Source organism: Zootoca vivipara, chromosome 8 (genome assembly GCF_963506605.1).
Source record: "Zootoca vivipara chromosome 8, rZooViv1.1, whole genome shotgun sequence".
NCBI classification, from domain to species: Eukaryota; Metazoa; Chordata; class Lepidosauria; order Squamata; family Lacertidae; genus Zootoca; species Zootoca vivipara.
Window position 1 is genome coordinate 49,532,512 of NC_083283.1, and position 17,187 is coordinate 49,549,698.

Below are 17,187 nucleotides of genomic sequence, written 5' to 3' on the forward strand. Positions count from 1 at the left end.
CCTATTCAGCATAATGGAATTTCCCTTTTAAAAAGGGAGAACTTGGCAGCTATGCTTGTGACAAAGACCCAAGCGGGGTAGATGGGTCCACATTGGCTCAAAGGCCTTTACCATTATTTCTGTTCTAGGGGTGGGTCCAGAGAGGGGAGACTTAGACTGGATCCTAAGACTCAGCCTGGTCACATGCCAGCCCAGCAAACCTCACTATTTTAAAGTCTTGTTTTCCCTCTGCCAGGCTTAGGTATAGAAGCAGCCCCACTGCTGAATTGGGTTTAAATCTGGTGTAACTTGACAGCAGCTTGCTTTATGCCAACTTCTTGTGCACAGGATTGCTCTCTTAGCGACACATTCTTAGATTATGATCACACATACGATATCAACATTCTCTTTTTTCCATTACGTTATGGTTTGTTCCAAATGAAAGCAAAATGCATTGGTATTTGAGCCTTATAATTTCAAAGCAATTAAACAGGACACACACACAGAGAGATCCAGTATAGAGGTGAACTACAGAATATTTGGACACCAACTGAAAATTAGTGCAGTCTTCCTTTTGTTAAGAAATATAACTTTTATTACATAAAAATGTACATTTCATTTATAATACTTTAATTACACTTTATACAAAGATTTTCTGTCATGATACTCTGAACACAATCACACAGCCAAAACTCATAACATTATATTGAGGCAGAAGCCTTTACTAAAGGCATACCATTAAATACAATAATATTCAATCTTGTCTCTTCAAGGCTGTGATCCTAAGCACACTTAGATAAATGTTGCACTGAAATCAGTGGGTTGTATCCAACACTGAGTGAGTACAGTTCCAATTGCACAGTGGGACTTTTCCTTCTTCACCTCCTTCCATACACGCCCTCAAAATCTGCTCTGGAGGGTCCTCCAACCCACTGGAGCAGACTTTAAGAGTGCACAGTGCGTGCAGGGTGGAAGAGAGGATGGGGAAGTTCAGTTGCACAAGTGAAAGTCTGAGCAACTGGAACAGCAGTGCTAAGTACAAACCAATGGGATTTACTTCCAAGTAAATGTGTTCAGGATCAGAATGCACGCCTGACATCATTAATAGTGAGAAGTATTTGACCTCAGTGGGAATTTGACATAACTGTGGAGGATTTCAGTTCAAAGTGCAAGTGGTTCTTAGAGTACGCAACGGTATTTGCAAGCAAACATGATCCATACGGCACATGCGGATTCAGGATATGTGAAAACTCTGACACGAACTGCAAGTCGCACTTGGTCCCCTCTACAGCACAGTATTTCGTCACAAAAAGGAGACCTATTTCAGGAAATGGAAACACAAAAACCAGTCACTCAACTGTTGGATTTGAGACATTTTTTAAAATTGTAATGATAGTAATCATTACAGAAGTGGTTAACTGCAGCCATTGTTTTAATCTGCAAATCTGAATACCAGAAGTTTGACATAGCAATTAACCATCCAATTGTACAAAGCCTTTGCTATGAATTTAGCCATACCAAGCATAGCTTACTCCATGAGTTATTTCTATGGCCTGAATCATATCATGCTGACCGATACATTTTGTCATAAAAGTTGACTAACAGATGACCCATCTTCATCGAGAACACTTAACAGGTGTCCACTGACCAGAAATGAATATAAAACTAAAATATGAGTGAGCAGCACTACACAACCAATATTTGTTAATCTCTAGCTACATGTATAGGATGCTGGTGGTGCTGTGGTCTAAACTACAGAGCCTGACTGGCTTGCCGATCAGAAGGTTGGCGTTTTGAATCCCTGCGACGGGGCGAGCTCCCGTTGTTTGGTCCCAGCTCCTGCCAACCTAGCAGTTTGAAAGCGCATCAAAGTGCAAGTAGATAAATAGGTACCGTTCCGGCAGGAAGGTAAACGGCATTTCCATGCACTGCTCTGGTTTGCCAGAAGCGGCTTAGTCATGCTGGCCACATGACCTGGAAGCTGCGGACAAACGCCAGCTCCCTCGGCCAGTAAAGTGAGATGAGCACCGCAACCCCAGAGTTGCCTGCAACTGGACCCAACGGTTATGGGTCCCTTTACCTTTACCTATCTACATTTATAAAATAACCAATTTTATATTTTAAGGTCCGTATGAGATTTAAAAATTTGCCTCAATTTTTCATGCAAGATATTATTAAATTATTTCTCCTGTTTCCGTTTTCTCAGCTTACATGAATATATATCTTATTCTCTTACGCTATGTCATATTATTTTTCTTTTGTAGGTCAGTAATTTTAACTTTTTCTGTTTTATTGTAACTAATATTGAATCTTATATGTTCAGCCTCATATGATTAGCTATAAATGCTTGTATCTGATATTATATTCTGATTATGTTATGCAACACTCACCAGTAGTCACCTCTATCTTTGCTACCCATGGCAGCCGTTTAGTGCTTGCACCCACAACATTTTTATCAAGATACCAGTATTGGCACCTTATTTTTTAACAAAAAAAGCACTGATTGTATACAACACTACAACGTAAAAAGAGCAGAAGGAAGTTTACCGAAGACACGCAGCAAATGCTCTCCTTGCATTTCTGTGTACAAAATGAATGGGAAATCCTTTGAATGTGTGTCCATTGGGTACTGCTCTCCTGATGGCATCTTGAAATTCTTCATTACCTGAAGAAACACCTGTGGTACGTTCAAGTTCATAGGCTGCCAAGGCTGGAGACAAGAGGTAAGAAAGCTGGTCGTCCCAAACTGTTGAAAGACCAAGGTCCTGTATGTTGAATCAAATAAAGGAGGGAATTAGGACTAGTAGGTGCATAACAATGCTTAGTTCACCTACTTAATAGAGTAAAATAGGAGTGGGGGAACCTTTTTTTTAGCTCAGTGGTCCAGAATGTTTTCTCTCCCACCACTTTCAGACCAAATTTTTTTTTTTGGGGGGGAGGGCAATGTTATTGTGGTGTCAGCTGATTTTTTTTGACCACACGTCTTCAGAAGTCCCTTTCAAAATGCTATATTGTGCAGCACTTTGAACAGGGCTTTGCAGGCACTGCCAGTCAGCTAATTTGTGGTGCCTAGAAATACACTTTTGGCTGAGCCAGGCTTTTACCTGCCCCATACCTGGCATATAATGGCAGGCCTAATGAGGCCTGCGGGCCAGAGGTTGCCCACCTCAGGTTAAAAGGTCCAAGAGTATATTTAGTTAGCAATAATAATAATTGACCACAATTATTTCAAAATTTCATTTTTTGTCAGAATGTAATTACTACAGGGTGAGTCTTTTAAAAGAGGCCCCCATGGAACATGTGTACTCTGTATCCACAGGGCCTCTTTTAAAGGACTACATATGTAAAGGTAAAGGACTACATATGTAAAGGTAAAGGACCCCTGACAGTTAAGTCCAGTTGCGAACGACTCTGGGGTTGCAGCACTCATCTCGCTTTACTGGCCAAGGGAGCTGACATTTGTCCGCAGACAGTTTTTCTGGGTCATGTGGCCAGCATGACTAAGCCGCTTCTGGCGAAACCAAAGCAGCGCACGGAAATGCCATTTACCTTCCCGCTGGAGCAGTACCTATTTATCTACTTGCACTTTGACATTCTTTCGAACAGCTAGGTGGGCAGGAGCTGGGACTGAACAACGGGAGCTCACCCCATCGTGGGGATTCGAACCGCCGACCTTCTGATCGGCAAGCCCAAGAGGCTCAGTGGTTTAGACCACAGTGCCACCCGTGTCCCCATAATTACTACATAGGAGACTTTAAACACCTATTTTGTAAACGACAAAAACACTGTTAACTTTCCTAGCAATTATGTGTGTATTTAAATGAAGGGACAAGGGTAGGGTCATATATAAAATTGTAATTTGCAGACGGTTAAAAAATACTTACTGATTACTCCAGTAGGTTCCTCCCAGCAACTTTATATTTATTCAAGTTATGGGAGAGGAGAAATTAGTGGGGAAAAGGTGTGCTTCATACCATCTTACATTTTCTCATTTCAACTAAGATTTACTACAACAGGAGGAACCCAGTGACAAAGGAATAGGAAAAGAAAAGGAAGTAGAGTCTATAGCATAAAATTGTTACCCCTCATCTTATACAAATAAGCTTCTGAGACTTGAAAAGTTATTCCTTCAAATTCTGCCTACCAGCTTTTCATATGGAGGTATTGTTTATGGGAACCACACAGTTTCTGACCTTCAGTGTCAAGTCCTAGTCCAGGAAGGACTTTACCATATGCTTTTCCAGCATGCTGAATCAGGCTTAGGCTTGTATCTACTATAAGAAAAAAAGTGTACAACTACGAGCTTGTGTGTGTGTGTGTGTGTAATATCTAGGTAATTTATCTATCTATCTATGGGGGAACAACAGAAATAAACACATAGTGTTTTTAAACAGTGTTCCTCAACCAGCAGTGCATTTTGACCTACTATAGACACACACAAAATATACTTTTTTAAAAAACCACCCCTTCTGGCATCACCCTATTCAGAAATTGTGCACAAAATTATGAAGTCCAGATACAGAATTTCAAAATACAAAAAAATGAAACAAGCTTGAAACATATTTGCTAAGTCTTAAGTATATTCTGGGACCCAGTTGGCGCTGTGGTTAAACCACCGAGCCTAGGGCTTGCTGATCAGAAGGTCGGCGGTTCGAATCCCTGTGACGGGGTGAGCTCCCGTTGCTTGGTCCCAGCTCCTGCCAACCTAGCAGTTCGAAAGCACGTCAAAAATGCAAGTAGATATATAGGAACCGCTACAGCGGGAAGGTAAACGGCATTTCCATGTGCTGCTCTGGCTTGCCAGAAGCGGCTTTGCCATGCTGGCCACATGACCTGGAAGCTGTACGCCGGCTCCTTCGGCCAATAATGCGAGATGAGCACGCAACCCCAGAGTCGGTCACGACTGGACCTAATGGTCAGGGGTCCCTTTACCTTTACGTATATTTTACATAAAGTAAATTGTTTTACTGGTAAACCAGACTGAGTAAAAGCAAATTGCTTTCAGTTTATGCACATCTACATAAATCCAGAATTTCCACAAGGTGTGAATAGTACCTACGTACTTGCTTTCTACATATGTTGGGATAAAGCCAACTGTCCATACCATGAGTATCAAATGTAAGAAAGGAACTGTGTTGACTCAAATACATTTTGAAAATAACTTTAACGTACTGAAATGCAGAAGCAACCAAACACCAATTTGCACACAAATAATGGCATGTACCTTTCTGTGTTCTACCACTAACATTCTCAGTTGTAACTCCAGTTCATTGCTTGTCACTGCAGCGTCTACTGACGAAGCACAGAGAGGAGGAAAATGAGGAAGTGCAGTTGTGGCTCCTGGAGAACATACAGATTTGATTGCTTCACCACTCATTGGTTTCCATTTGGATTCATCATGCAAGTCAAAGGCACAGATTTCTACGGCATCAGTAGGTTGGCAGTTTGCCAAAAACTTGTGGTGATTGAAGACACATCCTATTGTTCGGTAAGGATACAGTGGCTTGGGTTGTTCAACAATTGGAGGATCATCAGGTTTTATAGGATTGTGGATATATCTGAAAATTAATAGGTATTACAGTACTTAATAAGTTAACCTACAAAGTAAAGTAATTTAAAGCCAGAACTAGGACGTTCCCAAAGTATTTCTCAGACTACGTAGACATTTGGCTGGTGCACAGAAAATACTGTCCAAAACCAAAATTTGAATCCACGTTTCTCATTTCTTAATGCAACACTTCATCAGAGTAGAGGCTACATACTTTGCCCTCACTCTTGTAGCTGCTTCTCTCAGTCCTTAGGTCGCTATACCTTTTTATGCCAAACCAGGTATTTTACATTGTACAACTACCCTTACATATAATGATTGGGCATTGTATTAAAAATATTGATTGCAGGCAAGAGTTGAAAGAAAATACACAAGTTTTGTATGTATTGTCCACTTCTTATTGTGGCATTTCTCCCTACTGGGCTATCTGTCAAGTCTTCCCTCTGCATGAAATACTCCCTAGCCATATCCTACAGAAGAAATAGGTTAAGTGTTGTCAGCCTGGCCATTGTGACATTGCTGCTCATGATTAGTGCCATCATTATGTAATTCCTAGGAGAACTGACTGAGAGAAGCACTTCAATTAGTTTTTTCGAAGTCACAGCCCAGCTGACTCCAAGTGTGCCATGTTCTTTTAGTCTACTTGTAGTGTTATTCATATGTTCCTGAGTAGCTACAGATTGAGCACAGGATATTGTCCAGCATGCCCAGTATTTGCCATTTTAGTGGAGCCATGCATTCAGGATGCCAGACATGTTCCTGCAATAAAACAAGCAAATAAAGAAGCCCCCCAAAAGAAGCAAAAACACATTAAAGCACATTAGCCTTAACTGGGAGTTGGTTAATAAAAATTCAGTAGCAAATGACACGTACAGGATGTTCAGATGCAACACTAAACTGTGAATTGGTAATATGTCTGAAGATTCCTTGAATTTGCTTTAAATTTTATAGCATAATCGATTTACTTACCTATGTCCTGTTAAACTCTCCCAGAAAGTGATTATTCCATCAATCCCGTAAGTCATTACCCAAGTGTGAGGAGCTCCTTTGGCCTTTGTTCCTACACAGACAAAAGCTTCTAGTCCAAATCCCAGTAGAAGACTGCACAAAAGGTTAGCATGATCCTCACAATCTCCCTGAAAGGGGGGGGGGTGTATATTAAAATGTATAACAAGAATTCATACCAAAAAAAGCAAGGTGTCTTAAATTAACATCTAATGAAAATTTAGCAGATAATGGCAAGAATTATAGATTTACAGATTAAAAATAAAAGCAAAGAGGAAGAGTGAATTGCTTTGTTCAGATTACTGACAAAAAGTTGCCATCATGTTAACATAGATGTTATTGAAATAAAGAGATGACTCCAATGCTAGTCCTACTCAGATGAGGCCTGATTAAATTAATGAACATTACTTAGGTCCATTAATTTCAATGTATCCACACTGAGTAAAATTTAATTCAATACAACCCACAGTTAGTATATACAAGATTAAGAGTAAAGACAATCATTAACCTAGAATCAAGTATTTAACAGCCTTATACAGAAACTGTACACTAGAACTTATTCCTGGTCTTACTAGCACTACTAGAGATTTAAGAGTATTTAACTACTAGCACTACTTATTCCTGGTCTTACTAGCTGTCACAGTGGCCTGGGTGGGCTACTTCAGAGTAACGACTCCACATAGCTCTGCATTTTATCCTTTTATTGGTGCTGTGTATTTACAGTGCTGAAAGCAGTGTTATTTACAGATAGTGGTACATGTTGTCAGTCTTTCACAGTACCTCCGAATGGCGATTCGCGCGTTTCCCCCCAGCAAAGTAATCTAGGCATGCTGAATCTCCGCCCCCTGCGCTTTTTACGCAATTCCGGAGTAGCTGGGATCGGCCTCCTTCCCACCATCTCCCTGCTTCCCTGTTCCTTTCCCCAGGTGCCTGTGCTCTGCTAAGGTACTCGAGCTCCTGTTTCCATTTCCTGAATCGCCACTCGAAGTCTCCCCCTCCCCACTGGGGGAGGAGCTGGTATTCAGGATGGGAGGGGGCTCCCGGTATCTCTTATCCCTCACACTAGCACTACTAGAGATTTAGAGTATTTAACAGCCTTATACAGAAACTGTACACTACCGGTAGAACTTATTCCTGGTCTTACTAGCACTACTAGAGAAAGCCATACGCCAAATTCTACTTGAGCAACATTCTGGAAAGTATAATTAGCTGCTATAGTTTAAAAATACTGTAGCAGCCAGCATGATGGGACAGAGACGCCAAGTTGCCTTCCTAACATGGATGTCACTGCAGCTTAATAGGATGAGGAAGAGCAATGGCAAGGTTAGGGTTACTAGGACACATCAACAGGCGTGACAGATTGGCTCCACCAGTGGATGTGCAGAGCCACAACCTCATCACTACCTTGCCCTGCCCTGCCCCCACCCAGGAGTGCAGCTCCACCCCCATCATGCTGGCTGCCAAGGGTGGTAAGCTTCCTTCTCTGATCATGCCCACAGCCATTTCTCCCTTACATGGCATGGAAAAGCTTTCATAGGAGGATGTGTATTGGGACACCCACAAGTGTTGTCAATGAAACTGTGTACTTTCTAGCTGGTGATACTAGAGTGGTGTAGCCTCCACTGTAGTCCAGGCATTATATGTGCAACACTTTCTGCATATTTACGTTTCTTAATCTTCCAAATGCTGCTGGAACACATCTACCATGTGGATTTTTAAATATTAAGTGGTTTATAAATGCTTTTAAATAAGTAAGTTCATACTAAGTTCATCTAGCCAAGTTTATGAAATAAAATATGGAAAATTGTCTGCATCAGAAGTACTAAACAGTATTGCAATGCATGTGCATATGGGTGTGTTTACTGGCCATTTCACTCTCCCCGCTTCAGAACATTAGGAAACGCAGCATGCAATATGGGTGCTGAAGCTAAGATGGGACAAAAGTTTGCATCAATACCAAAGTGCAAGATTTCTGGATAGATTCAAAGAATCAGAGAACTATAAAGCTGGAAGAAGCCACGACTTAAAACAGATTTACACCATGAATTGATACTACAAAATAAAAATTTGAATTACAGTATCTTAAGGAGTGCCAGGTACCTTATTTCTACATAGAAAAGCCAGAAGAGTACACCACTGTTCTTGTTTACTATTTCCTCCACCAATGATAGGGGCTCTTTCATAACCAAGCACACTGACAAATCTTGCCGCTTGCCTGGGTGTGTCTAGAAGTCGGCCTGCTCGAAGAGGCTTGACATATGAACAGACTGGCCTGTTTATCCCATTTTCATCCTGCATGTAAAAATATACAAAAGGCTATCAAATGAAGTTTAACAAAAAGAAAATAATGGAAACAATTATCTTCCATATCAAAAATGGGATTCTCTACCACAACTGCTCTAGAACTTCCTTGCCCATTTGTGCCTCCAACGAAAGCAAGAACACTTAGGATTTTTAGGGTGGTTTGGAAGATATCAGGTTTTACGGTTATAGTTACACAATGCCCTGCTTTACTCCATTTCAAGGTTACTTCTATAAAAGAGCTACAAATGTTTCATTCTTATTAGAGTCCAAGGGTGATGAGAAGGCAAAGATTGTCATCTTACTTTCAAAATCCATCAACAACCTGCACTGAGAGCTAAGCAGGAAGGAACTGAGAGGGGGGGTGTCTTGCCACTTGGAGATAAACTTATTTAATTGCATAGGCCTGTCTAGTGGAATGAGTGGAAGGGACAACCAGTTCAAGGATCTCCTCCTCTACTGCAGTAAAACAAGTGTTTTGAATCAGTAAAACATAAGGCAGCCAAGACTTGTGGGGTAGAATAGTTTTCACTCTGTCAAGTTAACTGTTAAATATTCCAGTTCTCAACAATGAATACAATACAGGGTTGTACTGGAAAAACCAGTAAATTTGGGCCTGTAGCAAGAATCAGGGGGGGGGAGGGGAGTTGACAGACCTGTGCAAAAATTTTCACCAGTCTTGTGTTGTGTGAAGTCCTAATCTGCAGATATTCTCTCCACCACTGCTTGGCATAAACAAGAAACAGGCGTTCTTTTTCTGCTGTTTTCTGGCGTTCTAAAGAAAACTGCAATTGAGGAACAAACACTATGTGATATATGTATGCACATACATTTTTAGCCCTAATTTCCAGAACATGTACAAAAGTGCCTTGGATTCTGATTGTTGCTTTTCAGAAGAACATATATAGACTGTTTGTGCCTATTCCAATGCTGTCAATGGCTTTGAATAAAATGTCAATAAAGTAAATAGAAATATGTTTGGACATTTTTTCTCCTAGCAGAGTATTCCAAAACTTTCTTTGAAGCAATAATATGCAGGAGTCATAGAATCATAGAATTCACCCTGGACATTATTATAAAAAGAATGTACATTGATTTCAAGCACTTAGGACAAGGAACTACCGTGTTTCCCCCTTTTTAAGACACCGTCTTATTCTTTTTTTTACTCAAAAAAACACACGGTGTCTTATTTTCAGGGGATGTCTTGTACCTTAAGGCCTCCTCGGAGGGGCCAGGCAGCTGGCTGGGGTGCTGCTGGGCGCTCTGTGCGGCGCTGCAGCAGCAGCTGGGTCCAGGCACCAAGGCAGCAGGCCGCTGGCTCAGTGCTTCGTCCGGCGCTGCGGAGCGCTCCTCTCTGCAGCTGCCGGTTCCGGTGGCAGGGCGGCAGGCAAAAAAACCCAAACCAAAGAGGCCAGGCCGCTGCACTCCGCCCAGCGCTGCAGGGCGCTCCGAGCGCTTGGTGCTGCGGAGCGCTCCTCTTTGCAGCTGCCGGTTCCGGTGGCGGGGCGGCAGGCAAAAAAGAAAAAAAAGAGGCCAGGCCGCTGTGCTCCGCCTGGCGCTGCGGAGCGCTCCGCTCTGCAGCCGCCGGTTCCAGTGGCGGGGCGGCAGGCCGCCTCGGGCAGGCAAAAAAAGAGAGGCCAGGCTGCTGGCTCGGGCGCGCGGAGCACCCCGAGCCTCTGAGAGCCAGCAGGACGAGGAGGAGGCTTGCCGGGTCGTCGCCCAGCAGCGCGCGCGGAGCGCCCGAGCCTCTGAGAGCCAGCAGGACGAGGAGGAGGCTTGCCGGGTCGTCGCCCAGCAGCGCGCACGGAGCGCCCCGAGCCTCTGAGAGCCAGCAGGACGAGGAGGAGGCTTGCCGGGTCGTCGCCCAGCAGCGCGCGCGGAGCGCCCCGAGCCTCTGGGATTGTTGTTGCTGCTGCTGGCTGCCGGAGGCTCGGGGCGCTCCGCGCGCGCTGCTGGGCAACGACCCGGCAAGCCTCCTCCTCGTCCTGCTGGCTCTCAGAGGCTCGGGGCGCTCCGCGCGCGCTGCTGGGCGACGACCCGGCAAGCCTCCTCCTCGTCCTGCTGGCTCTCAGAGGCTCGGGGCGCTCCGCGCGCGCTGCTGGGCGACGACCCGGCAAGCCTCCTCCTCGTCCTGCTGGCTCTCAGAGGCTCGGGGCACTCCGCGCGCGCTGCTGGGCAACGACCCGGCAAGCCTCCTCCTCGTCCTGCTGGCTCTCAGAGGCTCGGGGTGCTCCGCGCGCCCGAGCCAGCAGCCTGGCCTCTCTTTTTTTGCCTGCCCGAGGCGGCCTGCCGCCCCACCACTGGAACCGGCGGCTTGCTCGCAGAGGCTCGGGGTGCTCCGCGCGCACTGCTGGATGCCGACCTGGCAAGCCACCTCCTGCTCTTGCCTGCTCCCAGAGGCTCGGGGCACTGCTTTTCTATACTCTTGCCGCGGCCAGCGTGCTGGGTCCCGCTGGCTGGCTGGGGCACTCAGCGGTCTCGCTCCTCGGAGGTATGGCTTATTTTCAGGGTATGGCTTTTATTTCCTAAACGCTTAAAATCCTGCTATGGCTTATATAGTGACTACGTCTTAAAATAGGGGAAACACGGTATGATTTGTTTTCTATGTACATAGTTGATACACATCAAAAGATGATTTATCAAGTTCCACATTACTCAAATATAGTTTCCACTAGATACACTAGGATTAATCTGTTTAATCCAGAATACTATGGGCTCCTTCATACAGAGGAAGGGCTTCCCACACCAGTATCCATATATTAGCTGTGGATTTTTGCAGAGCACACATATCTATGCATATAAGTTTACATTTGCAGAGGAAAAGCCTAACATGTGGATGTTGCAGATGAGGCAAGCCACACCACCTTGGGAGTGGGACCAGCAGCACAACCCAATTCTCTAGTAATCACGTGAGGACTTCTTTACCTGCAGGACTAGTGTGCTACAAAGATCATAAGCAGATAAAGTAAAACTGAAGAAATAATTCTAGGGACCATCAGTAAACCATGCTACTAAGGAGAAGGGGGAAATTTACTGCCCAGTCTGATCTACATGCATATGCAGAAAAAGACAGAAAAGACGTTGTTTGGGCAAACTACAGTAATAAATTCACAGTGTCTGGTATAACTAGTAGATATACCTAAAACAGCTGATGGACAGTGCCCTCTTGTGTCAGTATTGATGGTCAGAACAAACAAAAAATGGGAGGAAATATGAGCAAAAAAATCTCTTTTAAGAATATGTAAGCTTGCTTTGCTAATTCTCCAAGCCCAAGCCAAACAGGTCCATAACCACAGGATTGCCTTCTTATTCTGAGTTTAATATTAATTGTAATATGACATGTCTGTTGAAAAGGAATGGACTAAATCTGACAGCATGATTTAGAACAATGAAGGCATATGAAAGTTGTCAGATGGCTGGAGACTGTCAACTCTCTTGTTAAAATGTTTAATCTGTAAATGAGTAGGATACTGGAGGGTTTTTTTTTTTAGTAATGAGTGTTATAGTTTTATTATGATAGCAAAAGTTATTGAATGTTGTAATAGATTATGCTGTTAGTTTGCTTTAATGTGATTTTAAATTGTGTTTTACTCTTTATTGTATTGCAGAAGTAATAAAGATTTGAGTTTGTAACATGACATCAGTCTTGATTAATCAGGAGAGGGACATCTACAGAACATTTGTGACTTACTGCGATGAAACACATATTCAAAGTTCCTTTGTTTAGAATAACATTAAATCAATCTGAATTGCATTAAAATAATAATGCTTAAAAGAGTGCTTATATAACTTCAGACTTACCTGAGTAGTAACTATTTCCTGAGAAAGTGTCTTATTTAGCTTTGGATACATTTCAAGTCTGATATTAAGGACTCCAACAGAAACTTTTGATTCTGTACCTTTGGACCAAAATACATGGCTTGATAAGAAAACAAATAAATATGTTTTTTTCTAATGAACAACAACTCTACAGTGTACATTAAAAAGTCATCAAATAACACTGACAATTAAAGTGGTATATATTTGTTCTAAAGTAGTAATGGGGGGAATCAATAGGACTGCAATCCTAAATTCCCTTACCTGGGAGTAAGCCCCTTTGAATTCAATGGGACTTACTTCTGAGTATACATGGCTAGACTTGCAGCCTATTTTTTCAACAGTTTGAACAACTTCAAATTAAATTGAACAGAATATATGGTTGAATTTTAACAGCTTATAAAGTAACTTCCTTAAAACAACAACTATATTCCTGATTTTTGTGTGGCATTTCATTATATTTGGTGCCGTTGAGGTTTTTGCAATTCCTGGTATTACTTGCTTTGTTGCTATTAATAATATTCATAAAATATTATATAACTAATTTTTAAGTAACCAAGGAGCATATAGCATATCAGGTTCTGACATCTCTAACATGTATCTTGCTGGAGGGTGTAAATTCTTTTTTAACAGGTGGAGTCAGATACCATCTGTACTGCATTTTGCAATGGGTTTTTTCAATTGTTATTAACATCACATTTTAAATATGCTTATATATCCAATTCTATTTATCACTATAAATTATATCACCTACATCCCATTGCCACTTAATCTAGCAGAAGGCTTTTGCTCCCTGTGGAGTGAAATGCTATACCAAATGGCTAAGGTTCCTTTACCATACTGGGTAAGTATCACATTTTCTCTCTTTGTTAACAAAAACAAATATATATTTTAATATAGCAGGTATTCGGATAGCAAAAAAAAAGTGTTTATGAGATTTAAGCTCATTGGGTGATATGTCATTAAATTATACTACACAACACAAGTACTTATGGTAATCTACTTTTGTCAACTAAATTAAACCCTTACTGCTCCTGTCTCATTTTGAGTAGTCTGCTACTGTCAGACAATATTGTTTTCCACTGTTGAAGTAGTTCTAAAACTTACCTACACCCAGAAGTTCAACAGCAACATTTGTAATCCTGTTCTCTGCACAAAGGACAGACCGCCACTCTAAGAAATAGGATGCTACTAATGTGGTCTCACCAGATGTGTCTGTTTTGATCAAGACAATATGGACTGGATCACAAATTGATAGCATAGTGGTTGCATCTGCCATTTTACTTGCTTCACCTGTCAGCAGCACAGCAAAATGAAGTTAAGAACAAATTTCTGTTAAAAGCATTTCCCAGCCATACAGGCAACCCCTGGTTTGCGGCAATTGCATTCTGGGGCATCACAGAACGCAATTAACCTGTGTAAAAATACATAGAATGAGGGTGAGGAACTTGTGCCAGATGATGCTGGAATCTAAATACACCCCATGTCATTGGTCATGCTGGCAGGGGCTGCTGAGAGTTTGAGCAGATGATCATCTGGAGGGCCAGAGGTTCCCCACTATAGAATAGCATGGGTTTTGATTACTGGTCATTACTTAGAAAGCTATTACCAAGGCACTTGAAGTGAAACAGAAATATCAACTCACTCAAGCTTGCCAACTTTCTCATTAGAGCAGATAATTGAGTACAAGATCTAATAGAATTTTAAAACATTTTCAAATATATATAAATTATCAAGATATGAAAGAGAACTAGAAGAAGCCAAGGAATAACAGCAGTGGTGAAGATGTATTTATGACAGGTATGAGACAGGCAAAGATGTAGCTCCAAAGGGAAGATCAGGATCCTTAAAAGTGAACTCTGTTTCTTTAATCCTTTCTTTCAAAACAAGTGAGAAAAGGAACATAAAGGCAAATGTTTGGAATTGTGGGGCCTCTTAATGAAATTCTGCATGTTAAAAAAAAAGAATGCAGGCTATATTACTGCTTATGGGACAACTACTCTTGGACTATTTCTGAAGCGCAACCCAACACATTATTCATTTTTAGACTGCAGGCTTCCTTACCTAAGCTTTCCTTGTATACTTCAAGTAGAAAACCATCACTGAAATCTGGTTCACAGGCACACGGGACAGGTTTAGAGCGGAAACGTTGGTTTCGGAAATGCAAGCAAAGTGTCAAAGTAGAACAAATTTGACCAGGTAAAGGTTCTGGTTCCTGCAGATGTTCCAGAAAAGCTTTTCCACCCAAAACCTGAAGATAAAGATACCTTCGTGTTGGGTCAATATTTGCTGCAAAGTGTAACAAAAAATATAAAAGAGTTGCAAGCAGTTCATAAAAAAATGTATTTAACATAAATAGGAAACACTACAAAGTAGGCTTAATAAACTAGTTGGCCAAGACATAGAGTTACAACAACAATCATGGCCAACAACCACAATCCATTCATCCACAGAGTGCCCCAAGTATATCTTGTAATTCCCCTACCAAGAAGGTTATCTAGGGTTAGTCCAAAATAAACTGCCTGGTCACTTATCTGATAATTATTCTCCAAAATTCCTTCCTGACTTATGACCATATTGTTCTCATACATCTACATTATATCTAATTTGCTACATTAAACTAGTCTTAGCAGATACTTGGTAACGTGTACAGTATATGATTTTAGATTGCATACCAACCTGATCATAATTAAATTGAATACAACTCAGGCTTTATAACTACCGTAATATGTCTCCCCATGAACTGAGCAGGATTCTGCTTGCACAATGTGACTTCACTTTTTTTTCTTTCCTTCCTCCTTTCAGCCCACCCATTCCAAAAATCTGCTATGAAAGTTATGGAAACCCTCTGAAGCAGGGGTGGGGGTTGGGAGCTGCTTGGGGCAGAAGAGGAAGCTGAAGCTCCACTGCATGAGTGGAAGTCCACTTGAACAACATTTGATTCCACCCCAAAATCCTTACAATACTAGCTTTAAAATATACATTTAAAATACCAGATCAGTACATAAAATACTCAAGGTAATATAGCACATACTTTTCTTCAGCACTGCTGCCTGTCGGTCAACAAAATGAGTAGCGGGTTTTGGAGTTGAAGTAATTTCTTTGTCATTTATATCCTAAGAGTACATAAAGATATCATTAAGGACACCTTCAAGTCAGTCTCTTACAATCCTTCCAACATAATTAAAAATCCCAGAAATACATTATGCTCTACCAAAATATTCATCCAAGGGACACTTCACATGACACAAACCCAGAGATATTAGGGGACACACCACAGGGAGCTACATACATTTAGGAGCTCTGGGTAATGCTCACTTGCATCAAAATACAGGTTTGTAAATATCAAAATACAGGTTTGTTTTTTTAGCTAGAACAATGCAGGAGCTCATTAAAAACAATGAAGTGACTCATGGGGTTTCTGTAGTTCAATGCATCCAGTACTTCCAAGCCATGCAAAGAAAAATATATTAAACTTACTCATAAATGACTACAATCACACAACCTCCTTTTAAATTCTACATCACACTGAAACCAATCAAAAGTGATTTTGTATAAAGACAGCTGTATTTAACTATGCCACGTACTTCTTGTATCACACCAGGAGTTTTTCTTCAAATTATACTCACTGTTACAAAATGTAGTTCTTTCATAACATCATCAATGATTCCTCGTCGTGTGAGGGCTTTTATTAGATCTTCTTGGGATAGCTGCTGATGTTGAGGTGGCAGCTCTTCACGTATGGTCTCAGCAAGCACTTCTCGAATCCTGCTGTGAACATCCATCTAAACAGAAACATTTATGTTAACATGTGATATAGGCTCAGAATGAAATTCAATACCTTTATATAATTTTAAAAGGTAATTCCAAAAAAAGCGAACAGTTTTTAATGCTCTCATAGCACTCAGATGAATGTTCTCTTAGTTATATGTGCACATTTTGGACATGTTCTGGCTTTGTTCCAGTCATCAGAAAGCAACCTAGGAAACCTGTTTGGTATTAATTGCATCATTAATAGACGTCTTAGAAATCAAGCCAGTTCTTTCATATGCTTACTGAATAAATGAAGGTCATTTCATCATACAGTATATATAAAAAAAATCACAACTGCTTTTTAAGGTTGCAGCCCCAACTCAATCTTCAGGTTGCAATATCAACACTTACCTGGAAGGAAGCCCTATTAAAATCAGTGGGATATAGACAGATAGATACAGGCTTCCTCTGCTACAAGCCTCAGATAACATATGGGAAAACCGCTTTGGGGGATATTTAAAGATAGGTTCCTCCTTCTTTCCCAGCAGTGCTTTCAAAGCGGAGAGCCCTTACCTTAGTTAACTGCTGGTGAATAATCTGTTTGAGCTCCGAGGCTTTCTCCGGAGACAGAGCCATAGCTGAGCAGCTGCTACAATTTCTTGGGGAGGCAAACAAAAACGAGGCGGGCGTTATTTTTAAGCGGATCTCCCGAAAAGGAACGAGCGACTTTGACACCAGGGAGACGGGCACCCTCCCGCGCACTCACCCGCCTGTGTCCAGACCAG

At 41.7% G+C, this 17,187-nt stretch overlaps 1 protein-coding gene across 1 annotated transcript; it reads right to left on the reverse strand.

The window, feature by feature from the left end:
• Nucleotides 1–640: 640 nt before the first annotated feature.
• On the reverse strand, nt 641–17,178 carry CEP76 (centrosomal protein 76). The gene is made up of 12 exons (XM_060277915.1): nt 16,976–17,178; nt 16,279–16,434; nt 15,684–15,765; nt 14,714–14,938; nt 13,757–13,942; nt 12,635–12,732; nt 9,490–9,618; nt 8,633–8,824; nt 6,497–6,663; nt 5,204–5,537; nt 2,527–2,744; nt 641–1,297 (listed from the first exon to the last, which is right to left on the reverse strand). Exons 1-12 carry the CDS (start codon nt 17,036–17,038, stop codon nt 1,159–1,161), a joined length of 1,989 nt encoding a protein of 662 aa, XP_060133898.1. The 5' UTR covers nt 17,039–17,178; the 3' UTR covers nt 641–1,158.
• Nucleotides 17,179–17,187: the final 9 nt, after the last annotated feature.

Bases quoted from the DNA above. Each gene is read 5' to 3' on its own strand.
- CEP76 (XM_060277915.1), bottom strand. From the start codon at position 17,038: ATGGCTCTGTCTCCGGAGAAAGCCTCGGAGCTCAAACAGATTATTCAC. The intron at 8,825-9,489 runs GTCTGTCAACTC...TTTTACATGCAG, and splicing joins TGGTGAAAATTTTTGCACAG to GATGAAAATGGGATAAACAG. The intron at 6,664-8,632 runs GTACCTGGCACT...CCCCCCTTTCAG, and splicing joins CTTTTCTATGTAGAAATAAG to GGAGATTGTGAGGATCATGC.